Raw genomic sequence first — 23674 nt, forward strand, 5'->3', positions numbered from 1 at the left:
TAATAGTATGCAATTCACGTATTATTGGTTTCATACAATGGTTTCGGACATACTAAAATATCTCACATCCTGTTTTAGCGTACTAAATAACACGTTAGTGTGGAATTTCATACTAACATGCTTTGTTAAGTTTGACAAAGTCTATAACTTTCTGTAGTGTTTTCAAACTTTAGAAATTCAATCTGGGATCAAATCAAAAGGATTTTTTTTGTCTGTTGGTGAATCCAAGACCACATTACTTATTTTTTAAACTAAATAACACAGCACTTGTTTTCCCTCAATGTTTGCTGAGTGTAGTAAGAGAAATGGCACCACAGCTCAAGTTTTACTTCCTAATGTTTACACCATTCTTGGGCAACACGATTTCATATTAGCAACCCTGTATGCGCTGACAGGCAGATATAAAACAATTACCAGTGTTTCACTAAATGAAACCATAAATTTATTCCATTTCAGTTCAGACACTAGAGTTAATGAGTAAACCATACAGTATAATTTAGCAAAACAGGAACTTCACACTTCAGCTGCTAAACAGAATGTATTCCATCAGACTTGTGTTTGTTTTGCATAGGTTGATTGATTTATTGTTGTATTTATTGTTTTTTTTTCAGATACAGCAGACTCCCTCACATCTAAAGAGACACAGGACCCTCCTGGTTATGATGTTTTACTCACCACCACCGTCATACTCCTCTGAAGGACAGCGACCTCCACCCTACTCTGCAGCCCTGGCAATGTACCCTCCACCCAAAATCAGCCTACCAATGTGTACGATTCTGTCCGCGACGTCAGCCCAGAGGCCGCGTCGGACACAACTCCACTGATATCCTCATCTTCTTTTGATGACAAGACAGTGAGAAGAACATTTATTACATAGTACAGTTTGTACGACTTGCTATGAGCACGTTATCCTACACCAGATTTTCCCAACCTGGTGTCAGGAGAGGCCTTTCTAAGGGGTCACAACTCGCAAGAGAAATTTCAGGTAACGCACAAGATGATTATTCAATTTTGTCATTATTATGATACTCAAGTGTACTAATTTAATGTCTTTTTCATTTTACAGATTCAATTACCCTTCCAAATTCTTGTTGTTATTAATTATTTATTTATTTATTAAATTTTTTTTTTTTAAACATTCACACAAAAAGCTCATTCACAGACCGATGGCACAGCTTGTATCTCCTCCACCTGCTAGTTTCTCCTCCACCTGCTCACCTCTTGCTGGTGTTTAAGATCACAGACTGATTGCTTCGAATTGGTTGTTAGGATGTCATATTCATCTAACTGTTCCTGATAAAAAGCAATTTTCCTGGTTTGGATGGCTTTGTGCTCGGCCATTTGGCAGATTTGTTCGTTAGCCAACTCTACTTGGCACTGGAGATCCTGAACAGCTGTCTCCAGGTTTCTCGTCTCCTCATTTTGTTTTGCTGTAAGAGACTCAAGTCGAGACAGCTCATCAGTGGCGTTCCTGTTCTGCTCACTCAGAGAGACTTCCTTTGTCTGAAGATCATGCAGTGCTTGACTCAACTTTTTTCCAGCACAGGTCAGATTCTGTATTTTCTCATCTTTATCCCTGATGAGTTCCTGACCTTCTCTTACCTGGTGCTGAAGATCACGGACTGCTGCCAACCGACGTTCAGTCTCTGCTTGTCTCAGTGATTCAAGGCGGGCCACCTTCGCAATAAGGCTCTGGTTCTCATCAGCTGTGATTTTCTCGTTTTTCTGCAGTTCTTGAGCTTGATCCTGCAGATTTGCTGTCAGAGACTCAAGTCGAGCCAGCTCATTGGTGGCGCTCCTGTTCTGCTCACACAGAGAGACTTCTTTTTTCAGAAGATCATGCAGTGTTTGACTCATCTCTTCTCCAGCATAGGTCCGCTTCTGTATTTCCTCATCTTTATCGCTGATGAGTAACAGCTCATGTTGGTCTTGTTGAGCTGCACGATGCTCGAGGTCGTATACGTCCCTCAGATCTTCAATATCTGCTTGGTTTACTCTGTCCAGAAATTGAAGTCTGGCCACCTCAACAGTCTCCGTCTCCAGCTTTCTTGTCAGTGTGTTATTTTTCTTTGTGATGTCTTCAAACTCCACCTGAAGCGTCTCCTTTTCCTTAATCTCCCTTCTCAGTTGCGTCCTTGCATCCATCAGTTGATTCTGAAGATCTTGCACAACTTGCAGGTGCACGACACTTTCCTCCCTCACTTTTTCCAACTCCACTGTCGGCGACCGTTCTTTTGACTCTAGTTTAAAGTTCTTATGTCGAGGTTTGTCGTAAAAGTCTTTTGGGAGCCGTTGAGGCTCCTTTGACACACGGACGAGATGTAATTTCTCCAGCTCTGCGCATAACACAGCGTTATGTAAATTACTTTGAGACATCCCTGTTGTCCTCAAAACTCTTCAAATCGCAGGTTGCTGAATTTTAAAATAATATGAGAATCCCTGGTTTGTCTAGCTATGGTTTGTCCCTGAACACACTTTCTTTGATCCGCTGTGACATCATAACATTCTATGCGCATCTGCTTGAGCCATAGCATGTTTTCTTTTAAAAGACACAAGCTGTGATCTATCTGAGATAGACACATAATGGCGACTGAAAGATAATGACTCTTTTTAAATTAATTCACCCTGACATGTTGAAGATCCGATGGTCACAATGTTTCCTGTGCGTAATAGTACGCAATTTCATTTGTCATCATCCATACAATAACCATCCGCAGTTAAATACCACCGTGGAGCTTTAAATAAAATGAAAGTAAAATTTAAATGTGTTCTAGGTTTTTGCATGTTGTTTTTTTCCTTAGATCATGATGACATCAAAGTTTACTTCAGTTAGATTTGACTGTTTTACTTGTTCACAATTTGGGGACGAAATAGTCGCCTCTTTAATCTTCACATTGTGACATTAATGTGATCCTGGTAATGATTCACAAAATGATTATGATTTTAAAAATAACAGTTTTGTTTCTGCGAGCACCACTATAAAATTGAACATAATCTCTAACACTTAAATTGGAATCATCTTGGCACACGGCGAGTCACCAAAACACCAAATAACCTCAGTGCGCCCTAAAGCAGACAGCAACATAGAGACTAAGATTCCATTTCAACAAAATAAAAAACATTGGATTTACAGGAAAAAATCCGCCAGGAGTGAAAATCGGTGGATACCTTTTTTTTTCCAGAGTCTATTTTTTAGTTGGTTCTGGAATAGGCTATTGTAAGTGTAGAAATATGCTATTTTATAGCTTATGATTTTCTGCGCCATTATTAAGCTTTGACCATTTGCAGCTCCTCTAAGCTTTTAGCTGAGGTGAAGGCAGGCAGTCATGTCAGGATATTTAAGTAGCTTTTTTTTCTTTTGACCATCCTGGATTTCTTAAATTATTGGGATGTATTCTTTGAGATAAAATGACATCCTTTGAATTTTTTGGATTGGTTCACCTGATGGGAATAGGATACACGCAAACTGAAAAACTGAAAAAAAAAAAAAAAGCATAGACATACAGGCATAAAATGTAGGCTTGTTGTGTTTTATTTAACATGTTATTAATGATGGGTCATGCTTCAGATACAGTAGATGTCCATCCTGTCTGTCCTCAGAATATTTATAGCTTTACCTCCACAAGTCCATAGTATATAACCTTGGTCTTGTGTTCATATATATATATATGTGTATATACATACATACAAGTATGTCAGATTTTGCCAGTGAATATCGTTCGACTACAAGTGATGCCAGTGCATGATTGGTGGAGGTTCCCCTAGAGTGTGCAGGAGACTTTAAATTTGTAATGTTTATATATATATATGTATATATATATGTATATACATATATACATATATATATATATAAACTCTTCCACCGTTCTTACAACTATTTTCTTTTTTACAGTAATATTTTACATAATGTGTGTCTACTTACAAAGAAACATGTAATACATTTATGTTGCAAAGTGTTCATTTTGTATTTCGTTTTTCAATGTTGTCATTATTATGATACTCAAGTGTTCTTATTTAATGTCTTTTTCATTTTACAGATTCAATTTCTTTTCCAAATTCTTGTTGTTGTTATTATTTATTTTTTTTTTTTAAACATTCACACAAAAAGCTTATTCACACACCGATGGCACAGCCTTCGGGAGCAATTTTGGGATCAGTATCTTGCCCAAGGACACTTCAACCTGCGGACTGGAGGAGCCGGGGACCGAACTACTAATCTTCACGATTAGCAGACGAACCTCTCTACCTCCTGAACCATAGCTGCCCAGACCTCTCAACCACTAGGAGCCTTCACAGCTCACATCAGGTGAGAGGTCATGATTCACACTCACACCTTCATGTCTTTGGACTTTGGGAGGAAACCGGAGCAATCAGAGAAAACCCCCATGCAGACACGGAGAGAACATGCAAACTCTACACAGAAAGGCCCCACAGACAGTGCTCACCACTGCTCCACCGTGCCCATTCATTTATAAATATAAATTATGTTTATCACATTCATAATCTATATTTATAAATTACTTTGTTGTTAGGATTTAAAGTGGAGTTGTAGTTTGTAGGGATTGTAGTTTACATGAAAGGCATTTCAAAGTTGTTGGCGTAGGGCAGTAGCTGGCAGTAGGTATAGTCCATCAGGTAGTTACACCCTAGGCCTACACCCACAGCGGTGATGGCAAGCGGGAGACCTACTTTCAGCAGACATTTAGCAGAACGGCACAAGAAACTTCTGGTCCGAGACACAGAAGCTGGAGACTCTGGGAGGCTCTCATCGCTCTGATACCCAGATGTCGTCTCAGAGAAGTTCTCATCTCTCTGCTGCCCAACGCCAGCTAGTATCTCCTCCTCTTGCCTCGCCTCTTGCTGGTGTTTAAGATCACGGACTGATTGCTTCAAATCGGTTGTTAGGATGTAACATTCTTCTAACTGTTCCTGATAATAAGCAATTTTCCTGGTTTGGATGGCTTTGTGCTCGTCCATTTGGAAGATTTGATCATTAGCCAGCTCCACTTGGGACTGGAGATCCTGAACAGCTGTCTTCAGGTTTCTCTTCTCCTCATTTTGTTTTGCTGTCAAAGACTCAAGTCGAGCCAGCTCATCGATGGCCCTCCTGTACTGGTCACTCAGAGAGACTTCCTTTTTCTGAAGATCACGCAGTACTTGACTCATCTCTTTTCCAGCACAGGTCAGATTCTGTATTTCCTCATCTTTATCCCTGATGAGTTCCTCACTCCGTTGTAATTGTTCAGTCTCTGCTTGTCTCAGTGATTCAATGCGAGCCACCTTCGCGATAAGGCTCTGGTTCTCATCAGCTGTGATTTTCCTGTTTTTCTGCAGTTTTTGAACTTGTTTCCGCAGATTCTCATTCAGAGACTCAAGTTGAGACACCTCATTGGTGGCGTTCCTGTTCTGCTCACTCAGAGAGACTTCCTTTGTCCGAAGATCATGCAGTACTTGACTCATCTCTTCTCCAGCACAGGTCAGATTCTGTATTTCCTCATCTTTATCCCTGATGAGTTCCTGACTTTCTCTTACCTGGTGCTGAAGATCACGGACTGCTGCCAACAGATGTTCAGTCTCTGCTTGTCTCAGTGATTCAATGCGAGCCACCTTCGCGATAAGGCTCTGGTTCTCATCAGCTGTGATTTTCCCGTTTTTCTGCAGTTCTTGAACTTGTTTCCGCAGATTCTCATTCAGAGACTCAAGTTGAGACACCTCATTGGTGGCGTTCCTGTTCTGCTCACTCAGAGAGACTTCCTTTTTCTGAAGATCATGCAGTGCTTGACTCAACTTTTTTCCAGCACAATTTCAATTTTTTTTTTTTTTTTTCAGTTAGTGGGATATATTCTTCAAGATCAAATTAAATCAAGATAAATTTCACCCGATGTGAATATAGGACAGGCCGAACATATGTTCAGCAGGTGGTGGGGGGCTGTATCATAAACTTTGTGCAATAATCTGGCAAAACTATCATCTCATCAATATACATATTGTATTTTTAGAATTTATATTGTATTATCTTTTATATTTTTAATATTTATCTTTTCATTAGCACCTATGGGATTGTCACAATCTAATTTTGGGTGTACTACACAATGACAATAAAGGGCTTGAATCTTGAATCTTGAATACAAGGAAAAAGTAGCATACAATTAAATTACTCAAGTAGACCTACAATGTAAAGGCAAGGCAAGGCAAGGCAGCTTTATTTGTATAGCACATTTCAACAACAGGGCAATTCAAAGTGCTTTACAGAAACATTCAAGAACATTGCGACAAAATGCAAAAGAACATTAAGAAATAATTAAAACAGTTATAAAAACATAAAAACATTAAAACATTAAAGATTAGAAAATAAAAACAAGCTAAAAATAAAAGCTAGGATAGAAGCTAAAATTGCATAAAACTCGAGAGTAAAAGTTATAGTGCAGTGTCAGATCATTATCTGGTTTAATAAAAGGCACCCGCAAACAGGAAAGTTTTAAGCTTTGTTTTAAAAGAAGTGAGAGTTGGAGCGGTCCTGCAGGTTTCTGGGAGCTTGTTCCAGATATTTGGTGCATAAAAACTGAATGCTGCTTCTGCATGTTTAGTTCTGACTCTGGGGACACTAAGCAGACCTAATCCAGATGACCTGAGAGGTCTGGATGGTTCATAACACAGCAGAAGATCAGAAATGTATTTTGGCCCTAAACCATTTAGTGCTTTGTAAACCAGCAGCAGTATTTTGAAATTAATGTAAAGGTATTGTACTTTTTAAAAGTACAGTATTGAAGTTACAATCACTGTATATTTGGTTACACAACTGTACACATGTTGCAGCTGGGTTCATCCTCCTCTGTGTGATGATAGGCAGAGGACTGTTTGTTTACTATCCAGATGTTATAATCATTCCTCACTCTGATTGGCTCAAAGACCCGTCAATCAAATCTCTGAGCCAATCAGAGACGTTTAAACCGCCCACCGTGCGTGAAGTACCCGGATGTTCTGTTGTGAAGAGTAGCTGGTTGGCTCTCTGGTTGTTCTCACATGCACCAACAAAACACAGACGGCTGGTTGACATGTCTTCAGTGTAACTGTCTCTGTGGAGGACAGCAGAGCTGCAGCAGAGCAGCAAGGGCCCTTTAAAGACTAATAACAGTCTATAAACGTCTACGAAGCTCAAGTAAGTCGTGTTTAGATGTGTTATTGTCACATCTGTCTCTAATCATCTCTTCGTTACTAAAGGTCGAGTGTGAGTTTTCTTTGTTGGCTAGGTTAGCAAGAAGCTAATCTAACGTTAGCTAAAGTAGTTACTAGAGTATGTGAGTGTAAAACTCAAAGGTTGGTAAATAAGAAGTGATGATAGCTGTCCTTAAGGTCGACATAAAACTGGACACTTCCGTTTGTTCGTCACTCTAGAAATATGCAGCAGGCAGCCTCCCATGGAAAATCTAACGTGTTCATGTTGTCATAGTCGAGATATAGTGCTAACTGTGCATGTGTGTGACAGTTTTATACGTTGTGATGCAGCAGAGTGAGTCTTACTTCACTGTACAAAGGCTAACGTTAGAAATATATAGAATACAGTAGGTGGCTAATGGTACTACATCTAACATACATACAGTTTATGCATTTAAGCAGTGCAAACAAGACAGTCAACATAATGTACAAAAAGATAACATAAGGTGCCAAAAATAGTGCAGAGAACAAGACAAAAACAGTGCAAATACCAGGAAAAAAACAGTGCAAAGAACTTGACAAAAACAGCACAAAGAATAAGACAAAAACAGTGAAAAGAACAAGACAAAAAAACGGTGCCAAGAACAGGACAAAAACATGCAAAGAACAAGACAAAAATAGTACAAAAAACGTGCAAAAACAGTGCAAAGAAGAAGACGAAAACGTGCAAAGAACAAGACGAAAACCGAGCAAATACCTGGCAAAAACAGTGCAAAGAACAAGACAAAAACAGTGCAAAGAACAAGACAAAAGCATGCAAAGAACTTGACAAAAACATGCAAAGAACTTGACAAAAACAGTGCAAAGAACAAGACAAAAAAACGGTGCAAAGAACAAGACAAAAATAGTAAAAAAAACAAGACAAAAACGCGCAAATACCAGGCAAAAACAGTGCAAAGAAGAAGACGAAAACGTGCAAAGAACAAGACGAAAACCGTGCAAATGCCAGGCAAAAACAGTGCAAAGAACAAGACAAAAACAGTGCAAAGAACAAGACAAAAGCATGCAAAGAACTTGACAAAAGCATGCAAAGAACTTGACAAAAACAGCACAAAGAATAAGACAAAAACAGTGAAAAAAACGACGTGCCAAGAACAAGACAAAAGCATGCAAAGAACTTGACAAAAACAGTGCAAAGAACAAGACAAAAATAGTAAAAAAAACAAGACAAAAACGCGCAAATACCAGGCAAAAACAGTGCAAAGAAGAAGACGAAAACGTGCAAAGAACAAGACGAAAACCGTGCAAATGCCAGGCAAAAACAGTGCAAAGAACAAGATAAAAACAGTGCAAAGAACAAGTTGCTGGAAAATGTACTGCTCTGTACATATCTTGAGGATTTCTTATGAGAAATGTTTGTGTATGTTAATGTCAAAAAAAGATGACCACAAAGAAAGAAAGATATAAAATAACATAAACATAATAATAACATAAAAATATCAATGTTGCTATCGGCCTCAAAAATCTGTTACAGAGGTATAAAACCTGATAACTTTAATAAGGTACCTGTAGCAGACATCTGGCATATGACCATACATTTGTCCTACAACTAATGCAGGCAATGTCTGTATGTTTTTCCATCAATATGCCAGGCCATTTGTTAAAGGTAAACCAGTTCAGACTTTATGTGTTAGAAATACGTGGACGGCACCAGAATCAACTCATAGAAACGATCCAATATGTTGTTAATAAAGGTCTAATTAGAGTTTATTTTCAATAAATTAAAGTCACAATCATTTCTCAGTTCACTTTTATTTATTCCCTAGTGTTACTGTTCACTCTTTAAGGTAATTACAATGACATGGCTGCAGAGCAAAAATGCGTAATAGTGTTCAAAAACCTTTGTCTTGCAGTTTATGCAAACATAAATACAGAGAAAATTAAGACAGCCCTCACCTTTAACAAAGACCTAGATTACATGAAGCATCAGAGTGTGCTGACTGTCCTTAACTGAGCAGTCTCCTCCCTCTTATCTGTGAAACAACAAGAGAGGACGGCACTGACAAGAGGGAGCATTAGGTTTCTCTCACTCGTTCATGCATGTCTTAGTTACAGACAGTGCTTTCATTTTTTTTGCAGGGTGGACACCGTCTGGTGAGAAATGGCAGAGGGAGGCTTTGACCCTTGCGAGTGCATCTGCACCCATGAGTATGCTATGAGGCGCCTCATCAACCTGGTAAGTCATGGAGCTGAGTGGCCTTCACTGTCACTTGAAATCTTAAGTGGCAGACTTATAAAGTATTCCAAGTATGCAGTGTGAACTAAAAATATCTCCTGCCGAAATCGAGAGAAGGAAGCAAAGAGATTAACATTAGAAACAACAAGTTCTTGAAAGAAGAAGGAAATGAAAAGCTACCGACTGGCTGTGAGCCAACACATCCTGGTTGGTTCCTGCTCAGAGTTTATCTTGAGAGCCTATCGGTTCTGCCTCACAAAGACGTTTCACTCTGTTGCGCTCAGTGTGTGCTGTCAGCTTCGCATTGTGCTTGTAAATACTCTCTCCTTAATGGAAAATGTGTTGGAAAAAAGACAAGGTCAAAATTATTGAGAGAAACTATGTTGGAGAAAGAGTACAGCTTGTAATTATGTTGCTGTGTCAGTTTCCAGGTGGCCTCATTGGCTCTTTGTGCACAGGTGTAACTTGCATGGCGAGCTGCAGTTGGCTCAGAGCTTGAAACCACCCTGGGGGCGTTCTGATTCACTTACAGCACGAAAGGGTGTTGTCTAATTAGTTTAAGAATTTACCCAAGAGCATTTGTCAGTCAGAACTGTGTGCAGTATATTCTAGGTGGCAGGCAGAGATCAGATGGTTGTTTTCCACCCTGTGAATATAAGCTGTTGGTAACAGTAAGCTGTGAGTGGGTCATTTGTTCGTATGCCTAATGTAACAAGGAACTCTTTTAAGGTTTATACCAGTTTTAAGGGGAGCTGTGTTTTCTCTCTCCCTACACGAAGGCAGTGGTAATCAGAGTAAATAAGTCATAGAGTGGAAGAATTAATAATATAATTTTTCCTACTCTTCTCTTGTATTGAATCTACTTTGTTCCTTCTGTAATTTTTCTTTCAGCTCAGGCAATCTCAGTCCTACTGCACAGACACAGACTGCCCTCAGGAATGTATGTATGACCATATTAGTGTTTATTTCATCATGTTCTCGAATCAGAGACATTAGGGTCTCCCGTCGCTGTTCTCAATAAAACCAAACTCGTCGTAATATTTTCCTAATTTAGCTAGTTTGGGCTTAGCGTCACTTGACGATGTGGACTGACTCAAATATTTCTCCATGCTCACCAGCTAGCTAGCTGGCTAAGCAGCAGCAGGAACGGTTAGTTGCAACCTCCGGGTCTGAGAAGTGAAGCCAATACGGAAGTGCCTTAAACTTGCATTCTTTCTAATAGCCAGCAGGGGGCGACTCCTCTGGCTGCAAAAAGAAGTCAGATTGGATAGAAGTCTATGAGAAAATGACCCTACTTTCTTCTCACTTGATTTATTACCTCAGTAAACATGAGTTTATGGTCTCAATCGTGACTACCTTGTGTAAACAGGTCGCTACCACAGCGTTGTCCAGTCTGGGTCCTCGTTTAAGTCTAACTTTAACCCTTTCACAGTGTGTTTTCAGTTCATAAAAGTTAATTATAACTTTTTTGGTCACCTAAAAATGTCTTATTCAGCGGTCAGTTATGCTTCGCTCCACCCTCTCCTGTCACATCTGGTTGCAAAAGACCAACATGGTGACTGATTCATGACAGATTGACGTGATGTGACACAATCATATCAGAGTTTCTATTGGCCCAAAGCAAATGTGTGTGGGAGTAATGGACACAATATGCTTGTTTTATCAGAATCACTGGTGTAGATGATGTGTGTGAAGTGCAAAGATGTGTTTGTTTTCAGTGCCAGGTCCCAATGGGCCAGTCGGCGGAGGAGGTGACCTGACCCTCCCTATGGTTCTGATGGGATGGGCGGTGCTGGTTATGCTGCTGTTCCTGTTGCGCCCATCCAGTCTCAGGGGTAGCCGTCCAACAGGAAAACCTACTGGACCCCACAATGTCAGTATTGATCACAGTCTGCCTACATACAAATTAGATTTTAAATATAGGTTCAGTGTTGTTCTGCTTTAGTTTAATGGAGGTGTATTAACATTGACTCAGCCTCTGGGTGTACACAACCAGATGAACATTTGCTGATGACTTGTGTGTCTAAATTAGACACACAAGTCATCAGCAAATGTTCATTTAACATTTATACTCTAAATGTTAAGCTCAGTTATTAATTATTATTATTATTATTATTATTATTATTGATGTGCTTTTTGATAGCATCATTGTTTAGACTTAATATTTTCTTGTCCTGGTTTGTAGAGCGATGGAAGAGAGCCTCCTGCACCACCTGTTGACTAGCAGTGGAGAGGACCAGCACTCACCCAGCCGCTTTGACTGGAGCTGCACAGTTAGCTAGTGACTGTGACGAAGGACAGCGCCATCTCCCCTTCATTCAAATATCTTTTGCTTTTCTCCTATTTTAATGCCACTGTGTTTTGGGGTAGATTTGTCTATGATTCCTGTTACTAGAGCCCAACTGATACTGGATCGATGAGGCCAATACAGATATTTTTAAAGTCTGATGATGTTGATTTTTTTTTTACATAAACATACAACATTAACAGTTTCGGCAGGTATTGATTATTTTTGACAGGCAGGATATTTTACAGTGAAAAAAACTGAACGACATTCAGAAAATGTCGGGAAATTTAATAATGATGCATAAAATCACATTTTTCTCACAAACATTAAACTTGAATTAAGGGAAGTAAGTACTAAAAACGTTGTTTTGTTTATCTGCAGACACATACAAGCCAAATTTTGACTGATAATATTGGCCGACAATGTCAGCATGTTGATATATCAGTTGGGCTCTACCAAATCTTTAATCAGAACGGTGTGGCATCGTTCTGAGTCGGCCCCTGATCTCACAGCTCTGGTGCTGTCTGGTGTGCAGAAACTCAAGACAACAAGTCAAAATGAAGGAATGTGTCCCATCATGTGTTGGTGGAGATGGGAGCGGTAGTTAAATTGTTGTTTGGGTGCTTCCTGAGTAATGAAGGGTGGCGGGTTCCTCAGATTCTCTGAAACATTCCTCTCTTTTTCGGTGCCAGTAATGATGTCATATCACGTCATGTCTCAATAGCATATTTAAACCAGCAGAATGATTAAATGTAATGAATTCATATGGGTACATTAAATTCTGAATTAGGATTACTTTAATGCAGTGACTTCGTCTTCTGTGTTTACATCCAGGCCTCAATTAGATTACAAGCAAATAGTCCAGCCTGTTATATGAATTATATGTCCAAGAACATGTCTGTCCCTTTAATTAACTGTTGGGTTTGTTACTGTAGTATATGTGATTAAGACGGCAGTGACAGAGTCTGTTAAAGAGGTGTTGACAGTGAAATGTTCACATTTCAAACTAATTTCACATGGTTGAAATGAACTGAAGGCATACAGATAGGGCGTAGGCTCTTAAGTGTGGTAATTGTAAAACAGTATACTCAGCACAAGCATTTTAATCTTGTTGAGATGATTCCATGTACTGTAATTGTTTTGTGGTTAAAAGATAAAAACGATCTGAATTGTATACTCAGTTATTAGTAGCAGATAATCATATTTTATTAGCACTTTTGTCGTTTCCTTATGAAAGCGCGTTGTATTGATTCAGCGGTCTAAATGATGATGATGATGATGATGTGAAGATGAGGGCCTGTTCTGTTCTTACTGAGAATCACAGCAGTCTGTGATTAATGGGAGCATCTTAAGTTTCTACTTCTGTATGATAATAATGTCAAACCAATTAAAAGGAAAGGAGCAAGAAAAGGTGCATTCCTCTGATTAGTGCCAATGTGAATTCAAAGTTCTGGTTCTTGTGAAAGAACAGCAATATTTGAGCTCATTTTTAATTTCAAATGAGTTAAGAAGAGGACGAGGGAATGATCTGCAGTCAAAGTTTTCTGTCTTGTTTTCTCATTATCATCGTTTATTCTACAGGGTTATTGTCTTACAAGATTTGTATTTGTTGGTTTCTCTTGGTCCAGAGCTCTGCTAAATAAGTTTATAGAAGGTTTGTCATCTAGATTGAAGGTTGAAATATAATTAGTCAACAGAAAAACAGAAACCTCTAATGCAAAACAATATAGTGGTGAATGTTGTTTATTTCTAAATGGTGATATTTTTAAATTTGTCTGTTGTTGGCAATTGAATTGTGGTACATGTCGGAGGGTTTCCTGTTTATTCTAGTCACTGATAGTATCTTTGTCGTGCCGCTGTCATGGAAACATGGCTATTAAAAGTGTATCTGGGCCTTGGATTATGTTCTAGGGTACTTATGATATCAGAAATTACATGGATTAGTTTTAAGATTGAAGTGTCTTTCTTAAATACATGGTGTAAGAGTTCAGAACCTGAATATGATCTGTAACAGCTTTGGGCTGAGTTCATCCCAACAGTCTTCAGTGGCTAGCTACTCTAAATTTCTGATTCTAATGCCCTCTAAAAATGTCTTTACTACATCTTTCTAGACTTGGGAGATGGCAGAGAGGAGATATAAGGATGGAAAAGGTTAAGTAAACCAGAAGTAGTTGTATTTAATTAAGGGGGAAGCCATACTAGATCGTTGAGATGAAAAAGTTGACCGGTACCACAGGAGACCTTGATTTACACTGTATCTGTCTAAGAGAAAAAGGGCTTCAACTATGCACTTTTCCTATAACAAAACAAAAAATAAAAATAATTCAGTCTTATTGCCTGACTGTGTTTTGTTGTAAGCTTGTACATTTCTGAAATCACTAAGGCAGCAGCGGTTATACAGGTGCAATCGTGTGAAATGCTTTTTGCTGGGAAGCTCCATTAAAATGATAAGTTATATTACAAGGGCATATTAAGAACATATACATATCAGGAAGTATGAATGTACATATATAATAATTAGTTTGTACAAGGCATATTAAGAACATATACATTAAGAACATATACAGTATAAGATATATTTTTGTGTGAGAAGACTGTCGTATGAATTATCTGTTTATCTATTTAAAAGTCATTACAAATATAGCAAAATAATAATAATAATAATGATAATAATAAAAATCATGGCTTGCTTCCTTTTTTTTTCAATATTATATTTATTGTTTTTTTATTGCTCATTTTGAAACAACAGAACATTACAGTCACAAACGTCCCCAATAATAACATTCTCGGTACAAAGAAACTTAACAAACCTAATATTAATATAAAATAAGCCAGTATAGACACAGGAAAACCATATTACATACAAAAATAGATAAATAAGTAAAAAGAATATACACAAGTAAAAAAAAAAAAAAAAAATGTAAAACAATAAAATAAAATAAAATGTATATATATATATATATACATATATATACTGTATACATACATATACATATACGCACACGCAGTATATACACATACCAAAACACATATACATACTGTATAATCATGGCTTGCTTCCTGTTTAGTGTTTATCTTCTGAGCATGCGCAGTGGTGAACCGGAACTGCCCTCCTCGTCTCCCAGGGTTACCATCAACAATAGCTAAGTTAGCCAGTTAGCTAACATATCTATAGTTAGCCCACTGTAGCACAGTCCATGTGTCTTTATCGACCACTTTTTGAATAGCTGTACGGTATGTATTGAATCAGACAACAGTCAAATGGCAATGAAACTTAGTATAATGTTGATTTAGCTATTATAATAGTATAATAATTAGCACAGGAAGCTTAGTAGCTGCTTGTCACACAGTGGATTTAGCAAACACTAGCTAGTTGTTTATAGTTTTCAGGATGACAGATCAGCAGTTCAGGACACTGGCTTACACGAAAAGCCCGAAAACATCGAGAAGAACAACATTTCAGGTAAAGAGCTAACATTAGCTAAAGCTGAAAGCTACAGTCTTGTTGTTCTTCCACATGAGCAAAGAGTGGATTAGTTTTACACGACAGCCCTCTGAGGATGCTTATAAAGTGCCATGTTGTTACTATGTTTATTTGCTGCTAACATTACCTGCCCATTTGCACAAGTATATATATATACAATAAGACTGGTGGAAAAGGACGTTAAAGAGGGACACAAATACCCCACACCTCACCTCCATACCATCATTGACACACAGTACACCTGAACTGAATGGACTGTAATGCTGTGCAATATGCTGCCTTCCACTGTGTGTCTGAAATATATTTATTATTATTTTTTTTTAATATTTTTATGAGAGCTAAAAGTTCTTTTAACATGGTCATGGAGCATATATACTGTATTTTTTTTTTTATTCTGTGGGTATCGTTCCTATGCAGAGGGTAGTTTAGTTTATTTATTGACTACACTGAGGGCGTTTTATATTTTAATTATTTATTTATTTATTGTGTTGAGTTGAATGTGCTACTTATTTTGTACTGTAATTACCTTGTGCCTTTTCTGCCTTTTTTCTTTTCTTAAAGCTGACTCGGTGTAAACTGCTCAGAATTCCAATGTACTTATTATAGGTGCAAATGGCAAATAAAACTCTTGAATCTCGAATCTTGAATATTGTATACTGTATATTTTTAATAGTGTATTATGTGTATTTTATGTAGGCTACCTTTGCTGTACTAAGCCAAAGACAAATTTCAACTGAGTTGTACGATAAAGTCTTATAAAGTCTAATCTAATCTAATCTTATATTATGTCATTGCAGGATGAGCTCCAGGCTGCTGTGTCTGCAAGGTCAAGCAAAACAAAAACAGATCAACACTCGTACTCTGATGACTTCAATGAAGATGAAGATGGTAAGATGGCAGAGCATCATAATATCTTGATAAGACTGGGTTGTGGGTGCGTGACATCCTCAAGATGTAGGTCTCTTTAGTGCTTTTGTTTACATTATGATTGTGGTCTACGAGGTATATCACCTTTATCTGTGTCTAATGAAAGTTGATGATGAGGCTTGTTTATTGCAGCTATGTTCCATTCACACCACTTTGTGTAAATTACTTTATACTTTTATGCAAAATGCATTAAACAAATGAGAGAAATTGTGAAGAGATTTTCAGAAATTACTCTCTAAAATGGCAGTTCTTTACAGCAGTGATTCCCAACCAGGGGTACGTCTACCCCCAGGAGGTGCTTATATGCAGTTGACGAGAGGTCTTTCGAGAAGATCATCCTTTTTGAAAAAATAAAAATTATGATTTGGTAAGAGTGTGTGAGTAAAGTACATGAAAGCTAGTTAGCAAAAGAGCAGATATGTTAAAACATATACTGTAGCTAAAAGTAAATGGTTGAAATGTCCAGCTTCTGACACTCTAATTAATTGTAGTACAAATGTAACCTTGACTGAACTTACTGAAAAGAGGTACCAAGCCTAAATATCGCCAACTCCAGGACCACTTTGTTCTTTGTGAAAATAAATAATAATAATTGTAACAGTATTCTAGCAGTGTCAAATAACATCAAGTTTAAAATATATTCAAATGGACACATTTGTTAAAGTGGCAATTTCGAAGATATTCATTTAAATAAATGTCTTTTAAGTCACTATCTATCGCCAAATGAGGTAACACAATGGTGACCCACTGATGAAAGTTTTTGCAATATTTATATATTGGCAGTTTTATGAAATGGGTGTCAGTGGTGACATTCCTGAAAATAACGTGTTGTATACACAAAAAATGTAACGATGCACACAATTCTGAAAACCTAAAGTTCGTGAACACAGAAATATAATTTTTCTATTCTATTTCTAAGCTCCTGTATCAACAAAACGACTCCAGACTGCTAAACTCTGAGCATAATTCAATTGTTTTCACTCAAATAGAAATTATAAATCAACCAGGACTAAAATCGTACGGATTACCACTTTAAATGGCTGTGGGGGTACAGCAGATAGAAAATGTTGGTAACCACTGCTTTACAGCCAGGGGAACATTACATTTAGGCCTCACAATTCATTCTTCAATGCCAATGTTAATAGGATGAAGGATTTATATAACTGCTTTGCAGAAGAAAATGACAGATGGCAACAAGAATAACAGCAGAACATGAATAGAGCAGACCATATGGCTAAAACAGACACAGTTACTGTACTTCCTCTAGCTAATGTCAGGGTTTAGATAACATTTGTTCTTCTCTGTTAGACACCTTCAACTTAAATAGATGCATGTTCAGTGTGAAAGATGGAAACAGTAGCTAAAGATCACTTTCTAGTTGCAGTTGAAAGTTCCAGAAAAAGCTAGTTAGTGGACCTTGAGTTTAGATTGTTTTGTTAACTTAAGTAGATAATTGTTGGTCCTATCTTGTTTTTTTACTTGTCATTTTCTTTATTTCACAGATTCTTTTAATAAACTCCTCAAATCAAGAAAGAAGAAGGCTGGTGCGCTTAAGGCTGCGAAGAGTAAATCCAAAATCAACGACTTTGACATTTCAGACGATGAAGGCACACCCGGTAGGACGAAGAGAGTTTCTTTTCTGAAAACCCAAAGAATCGGCTCTCCATCGGAGGACACAACGCCGTCAGAGTCACGTGAAAACGAGCCGCCTGACTCTTCCACCGGTCATCACGACAATTATAATGACTCATTTTCCTCACAACGCTCCACAAACGTCAGTGACGATAACATACGATTTAAAAGCAATGATGTGGAGTCTACCAATCCTCAAATCACAAGAGAGAGCTCAAGTAAATCTCTGTCATACCATACATCAGATGACACTCTAATGGACATGTCATTGCCCTTACCATCTGACCACAGTGTGATAGAAACTCCAGGTCCTGAAGAGAAGAGCAACTCTGTTCTGGAAGAAAGCTCCCAGACTCCGCAGATATCAGCAACTGATCTCAAACAAGTGTCCTCAGCAGGTCTGTTTACACTGTTTCATGTATAATCACACAAAGGGCACATTACATTTTATTAAGTTATATTTCCAAAAACTGTCATTATTCAGATACCGAGAGGGAGCCACCCAAGCCTAAACCGAGGCAAAGGACTTTTGGGTTGAACCTTCACGTTACGGAGAAGATAGCAGAAGATGCTGAATCTCGTGATCTCAGCAGGCCCCAGACTTCCTCTGCATCCATTCCCCTCTCCAGTGACACGTCCAGCAACATCGCTGTAAGGAGCTGCAGTCCACATGCATGTCTCATTGCTTGGTTATTCAGTATTTTAAGTTGAAACATCTTCTAATTGAAGCACTTGTTTCTTATGTTGTTTCACCGTAGTGGTCAGAAAAAGATCACGCCGTTTCATGCAGCCTCAGCAAATCCTCTTCAAGTAAGAGTGAGCAGTCACAGTTCCTCACCAGGTCCACAGTTGATTCTGGATCCAGAGGTAATAATTGGCATCTTCAGCACCATACGTTTAGGTGTAAAGGTCCCGTATTGTAAAAAGTGAGATTTTCATGTTTTTTTTATTATAAAGCAGGTTTAAGTGCTAGGCCTATATAAATACTGTGAAAGTATCGAAACGCTCAATCCATGGAGAAATACACACAGCCCATATTCAGAAACTGTGCCTTTCAAACAAGCTGTCAGGGTAGCTGTAACTTTGTGATGCCACAAAAATACTGTAAAATACATAGATATAAAACAGTTTATATCTATGATACAATATACAGTATATAGTTTTAAACGTAGTTACGTTTTTTTGTGGTTGCAGTGTGTGGTCACGTCTGAAATTCCATACTAACATGCTATTTAGTGCACTAAAACAGTATGTGAAATATTTTAGTATGTCCGAAACCTTAGTATGAAACCAATAGTACATGAATTGCATACTATTTCCGGTGAAATATTACAGTATGCAACACTGGACACTACGGCGGCATAAATATCCCACAATGCAATGCAGTAGTAACGACAGCTTTCGTAACGGACCTTGACTGACAGCCCTGTAACATCAATAACGCTTCAGTTTAACCGTAAGTATAAGATTCCTCTTTGCTAGACGTAATATATATTTTAAATTAATTCAGACTTTGATTCTCACAAACGGTTGTCTGAGGATGGCACATGGTTACACGTCTCCAACCGGCAAGGAGGCTCTCAGGAAGTGACATCGTAAATTACAGTTCAGTGCGTCCGAAAAGATACATACAGCTGTTTATGCACACAAAAGTATGTTGAACGATAGTATACTGTACATATTGGGTATGTAGTGCACAGTATGTGATTTTGGACAAGGCAAAAGTATGTGAATGACATCAGCTGACAGGAAGAAAACATGTACCCATGCTTTGTCCTAGCAACACAATTCCATTGAAATGTGCTAAAATGGAGCTTTTCAGACAGAGGGTAAATACTGGTATATTCAGGCAGGAATATTATGAGGAAAATAAAGGGTTTTTCAACATTACAGCATGGAAACATGTTCTAGTAGAAACATACAGTATAATGCAAGTATGAACCTGAAAGAAGTATATTATGGGACCTTTAAATAATTTATAGTTCATTAATCCTCTTGTTATTTGATTTATGGTTTTAGATGGCTTTATTTCCGATGACAGCAAAGAGCAGGAGAGACAGTACTCCACATCATTTGAAGAGTTTAATGTAAGGCATTCATTATCAGGTGTGACTGTGATAGTTAATGTAATGTTAGATATACTCTGCTTCTTATTTTGATAAGTCTTAGTAAATGTGTTTATTGTCATTTTTCAGGTAGAGTCAGGAGATCCCTCACATCAACTCTCTCACGAAAAATCATTTGATACCAGGTTGGTGAACAAGCTGCAACAATAGCTACTTCTGTAGTTTAGTGGATAGAACAGGGTCATAACTTAACTAACTGTCATTTTATTTAAATTAGGACATCAAGTTCTCACTCTAAGACCACTCAGAGATCTCAGAGTGTGTGCTCCAAGAAGGTGGAATCAAAGTATTTGGGAACTCTCAAACTTCTGGATCGTAAAATCTCACTAGAGGAGTCTCAGCCTCCAGAAGCAGATTCACTCAGAGCTGCCGTTTACCAGGTCAGTGTGAGAATGAGCCAGTGTTGAGAGTCCACATTGCTACAGTTAAAAATCTCCACACTGTTCTGTGTTTTATTATGTTTAAGGACAATATGCAACCAGTGTGGTTCTCCTCAGCACTACCTAGAGGAGCTCCATCGTATACTCAGATTCAGACACTGATATTGAATTGATTACAGGTATATAAGATACATAGATTTTACTTATCATACTGTAAGTAGAGTGTGAGTTCTTCCACCCTGTTAAACGCTCCATTTATCATTTCTGTGCATTATATGCACAACATTATTCTCAGATTTCATTACATTATTATCAGGTATCTGGTACAGATAAACAGCCAATTTGGGTTTGAAACGTTGTACTTGTCCTAATGTAATAAAAAAACAAATTTAAGGCGAGTGTTTTGAAGTCTTGCCAATCCCTGGGAGGCAGATATCTGAGTTAGTTTTTTTTCTCCTCAGCACCTGGACTACAAAGATATGTGTGTTTTTGCACACTGTTTGTTTACATCAGTAGTGCTCAACCTTTTCGAGGCGTGAGCCCCCCCAGTTTTCTTTAGTTTGTTATATGTTATATGTTATTTTATTTTTTCTCCACAAACTTCTGGCAACCCCTAGAAATTTTCTCGAGACCCCCTTGGGGGTCCCAACCCCCAGGTGGAGAACCACTGATTTATATGTCGGTAGAGAGCATCAGAGTATCTACAGCTCAAAGCCCTGCCCAGTGCCCACTAACATGTACTTCTTACAGGAATGGCTTCAAAGGAAAAAGGAAAAGTTAAGAGAGAACATGCAGCTACAGAAGAAAGAGGAAATCCTGAAAGAAAAAAAGAAAAGGGTAAATAATCTGTTTTGTAAATTGGAAATACAACAGACTACATTGTTGTAGAACACTATAAAAAAAAAACAATATGTTATTTAACATATATGCACGCTGCTTGTCATCTTTCAAAAAAAACAAACAGGAAGAAGAGGCTAAAAAGGGAGATGCTGTTGCATCATACGAGGCTTGGAAAGAAACGAAAGCAGCGAGTCTCAAAGCAAAAGTCAAAGAAAAGCAAGATACGATCAGAAAAGAGCAAAGAGTGATTGAAGAGAAAGAAGAAAAAAAGCAATCTGCTAAACAGGTATATTGATTTATTTATTGTGCATTATTCTGATTCTAATATGCACTTCTGTGGGAAGATATGCTAATCAGTATTGTTATAAACATTACAGGTGTTTGAACAATGGAAACATGGGCATGATCATCTGCTCAAAGAAAAGTCTAGAAAACAAAGGGAGGCTGAAAGTAAACTTCAATTTAGAAAAGAAGAGAAGGAGGAAGAAAGAAAGAGAGACAGCAAATCTGCTTTTTCTGACTGGTGAGTGTAAATCCTTGACTTTTTCAAGGAAGCGAACACTGGCTATAATTAAAACATAGAGCCAATACATTCAAACTGTAAACGTTACTGTCATTTAGTTGCTAGAATGGCAAGATTGCATAAATGTTTTCATAAAATTGTCTTACTGTACTTGATTATAAACATTTAATTGGGGTCTGAGAATAAGTATTCAAACCTTCACAAAATAAAAGTAGTGCATTTCAAATAGCTGCATGGGGCATTAGTTTAATATGGCCACACCCTAAGAGTGCTGTCCCATCATGCTCAAACCTATCTGGGTGTGAACATTATCAACCACTAGATGGCAGCCAAAGCTTGATGTTAAGCCACATTTCATCACCTGTGTCTCCATTATCTAAACTGTTTTTACTTTTATTTAATTAAAATGTTTAAGGCGTGAAAAGAAGAAAGATGTTCTCCATGAAAAAGTCACGATGGAGCGTGAAGAAATCAAAACTAAAGCTGAGGAGGAGTGCTACATGAAAGAAGAGAGAGATCAAATGGCTTTAGAGATGTATGAACACTGGCTGGTAAGTGGACTTGTAGCACCGGTGATTAATGGCTTCAAAAATGGTGACTCTTTATTGGTCTCGCTCACTCTTAGGGATTTCTTCCATAATGCTGACAGTTTTCTGAGATCTGCCAGTGCTCAAAGAAATGTTTATATTTCTGATTATTGATTTATTTTTTTCCAAAAGGTACGAAAACATTTAGAACAGAAGAGACAAAGAGAAGAAAGACGAATACAAGCAATACTCCAAGACAGTCCACCTCCTCCATGGAGCCCTCCAAATAAAACAATACCGTTTCGAAAATAATGTTTGAAATGTAACATACCACCCTTAAAATATTTGTGGGTCCTATGTTACTTTTGTACTGTATGTTGTATTTTAAACTTAGTTGATGGCAGCTGCTAAATATGCTTTATGCTTTTTATATATTTTGTAAATTTTATAGGTCCTGTATTAGCCACCAGCTCTAGTGCAAGTTTATATTTTTATATGTTTTTAGGTGAAATGTTGCAGTATGTTTAGAAAGTTGGAAAAATTGTGTTCCCGTGACATGGTGACATGTCAATATCAATATAAATGTGGTGTTCTGTTGTCACCATGTTATACATCTGAATGTAAAGTAGCAATAAGAAAAAAATATCGATATAAAAGGTTAATATAATTGATCTGCTGATTACTGTTTATAGTTGAACTGCTGTTTAGCTGTAAAAGTTTAAAGTTTGTGACCCGGCAGCCATGTTGAGATCAGTTGAGGAAATACCAAGCACCGGCCACCAGCCGGAGCAAACGGCTAAACAGTACACTACAAGATGTTTCTGAAAACATTTTACACGAGAAATAGGCATTACAGTAACAGAATATTGATTCATATTTGATCAGCTCTGCCTAGTTTGATGGTTTGATCGGAGTTCGCGAGTGATTGACAGCTGCCTCCATTGAATGAACAGCCAATGACCTGTTTTAGCGCATTTCAACGGAATTACGACGAAATTGCAACAGAATTGTGTTGCTAGGCAACAGTTTGGGTCCATGTGTACTTCCTTTTAGCTGATGACATTCACATACACTGCAACCAGGAATAAACTGGGACACATTTAGAATGTTTACGTTTAAATCTAATCTGTGTAAAGGGTCTAAATATTGTATATTTGTGACATCACAAATGGACAGAAATCCCGACAGCTTGTTTCAAATGCAGAGTTTCTGAATATGAGCTGTGTGTATTTCCCTAGTGTCATCAATAAACAGGGCGGAACGGATGCAGATGTCAGAGCCAGAATCGGCAAGGCAAGGGCTTCATTCATACAACTAAAGAACATCTGGAGCTCCAAAGAAATCAGCCGGCGGACAAAGCTCAGACTCTTCAACTCCAACATTAAACCAATACTCCTCTATGGTTCAGAGACGTGGAGGACAACAAAGACCACAACAACAAAAGTACAAACATTCATAAACAACTGCCTGAGGCGTATCTTAAACATCCACTGGCCGGATACCATCACTAACAATGATCTTTGGCAAAGAACAGGTCAAAAACCTGTTGAAGAAGAG

The 23674-nt window shown here is 38.0% G+C and overlaps 2 protein-coding genes across 2 annotated transcripts; both read left to right on the forward strand.

Moving 5' to 3' along the window:
* Window positions 1–7015: 7015 nt before the first annotated feature.
* Window positions 7016–14011, forward strand: smim14 (small integral membrane protein 14). The gene is made up of 5 exons (XM_074630125.1): window positions 7016–7159; window positions 9295–9391; window positions 10283–10331; window positions 11110–11264; window positions 11577–14011. The coding sequence occupies exons 2-5, from the start codon at window positions 9317–9319 to the stop codon at window positions 11613–11615; spliced, it is 318 nt and encodes a 105-aa protein (XP_074486226.1). The 5' UTR covers window positions 7016–7159; window positions 9295–9316; the 3' UTR covers window positions 11616–14011.
* A 750-nt stretch (window positions 14012–14761) lies between these two features.
* Window positions 14762–22788, forward strand: map9 (microtubule-associated protein 9). The gene is made up of 14 exons (XM_074630114.1): window positions 14762–14912; window positions 15062–15141; window positions 15960–16050; window positions 17592–18119; window positions 18206–18372; window positions 18480–18588; window positions 19741–19808; window positions 19917–19972; window positions 20065–20227; window positions 20978–21064; window positions 21192–21353; window positions 21445–21590; window positions 22006–22141; window positions 22310–22788. Exons 2-14 carry the CDS (start codon window positions 15070–15072, stop codon window positions 22427–22429), a joined length of 1905 nt encoding a protein of 634 aa, XP_074486215.1. The 5' UTR covers window positions 14762–14912; window positions 15062–15069; the 3' UTR covers window positions 22430–22788.
* Window positions 22789–23674: the final 886 nt, after the last annotated feature.

The sequence above is a fragment of the Sebastes fasciatus genome, chromosome 3 (assembly GCF_043250625.1).
Source record: "Sebastes fasciatus isolate fSebFas1 chromosome 3, fSebFas1.pri, whole genome shotgun sequence".
Taxonomy (NCBI): Eukaryota; Metazoa; Chordata; class Actinopteri; order Perciformes; family Sebastidae; genus Sebastes; species Sebastes fasciatus.

Bases quoted from the DNA above. Each gene is read 5' to 3' on its own strand.
- map9 (XM_074630114.1), top strand. From the start codon at position 15,070: ATGACAGATCAGCAGTTCAGGACACTGGCTTACACGAAAAGCCCGAAA. The intron at 19,809-19,916 runs GTAAGGCATTCA...GTCATTTTTCAG, and splicing joins CATCATTTGAAGAGTTTAAT to GTAGAGTCAGGAGATCCCTC. The intron at 22,142-22,309 runs GTAAGTGGACTT...TTTTTCCAAAAG, and splicing joins AGATGTATGAACACTGGCTG to GTACGAAAACATTTAGAACA.
- smim14 (XM_074630125.1), top strand. From the start codon at position 9,317: ATGGCAGAGGGAGGCTTTGACCCTTGCGAGTGCATCTGCACCCATGAG. The intron at 9,392-10,282 runs GTAAGTCATGGA...TTTTTCTTTCAG, and splicing joins TGAGGCGCCTCATCAACCTG to CTCAGGCAATCTCAGTCCTA. The intron at 11,265-11,576 runs GTCAGTATTGAT...CCTGGTTTGTAG, and splicing joins AACCTACTGGACCCCACAAT to AGCGATGGAAGAGAGCCTCC.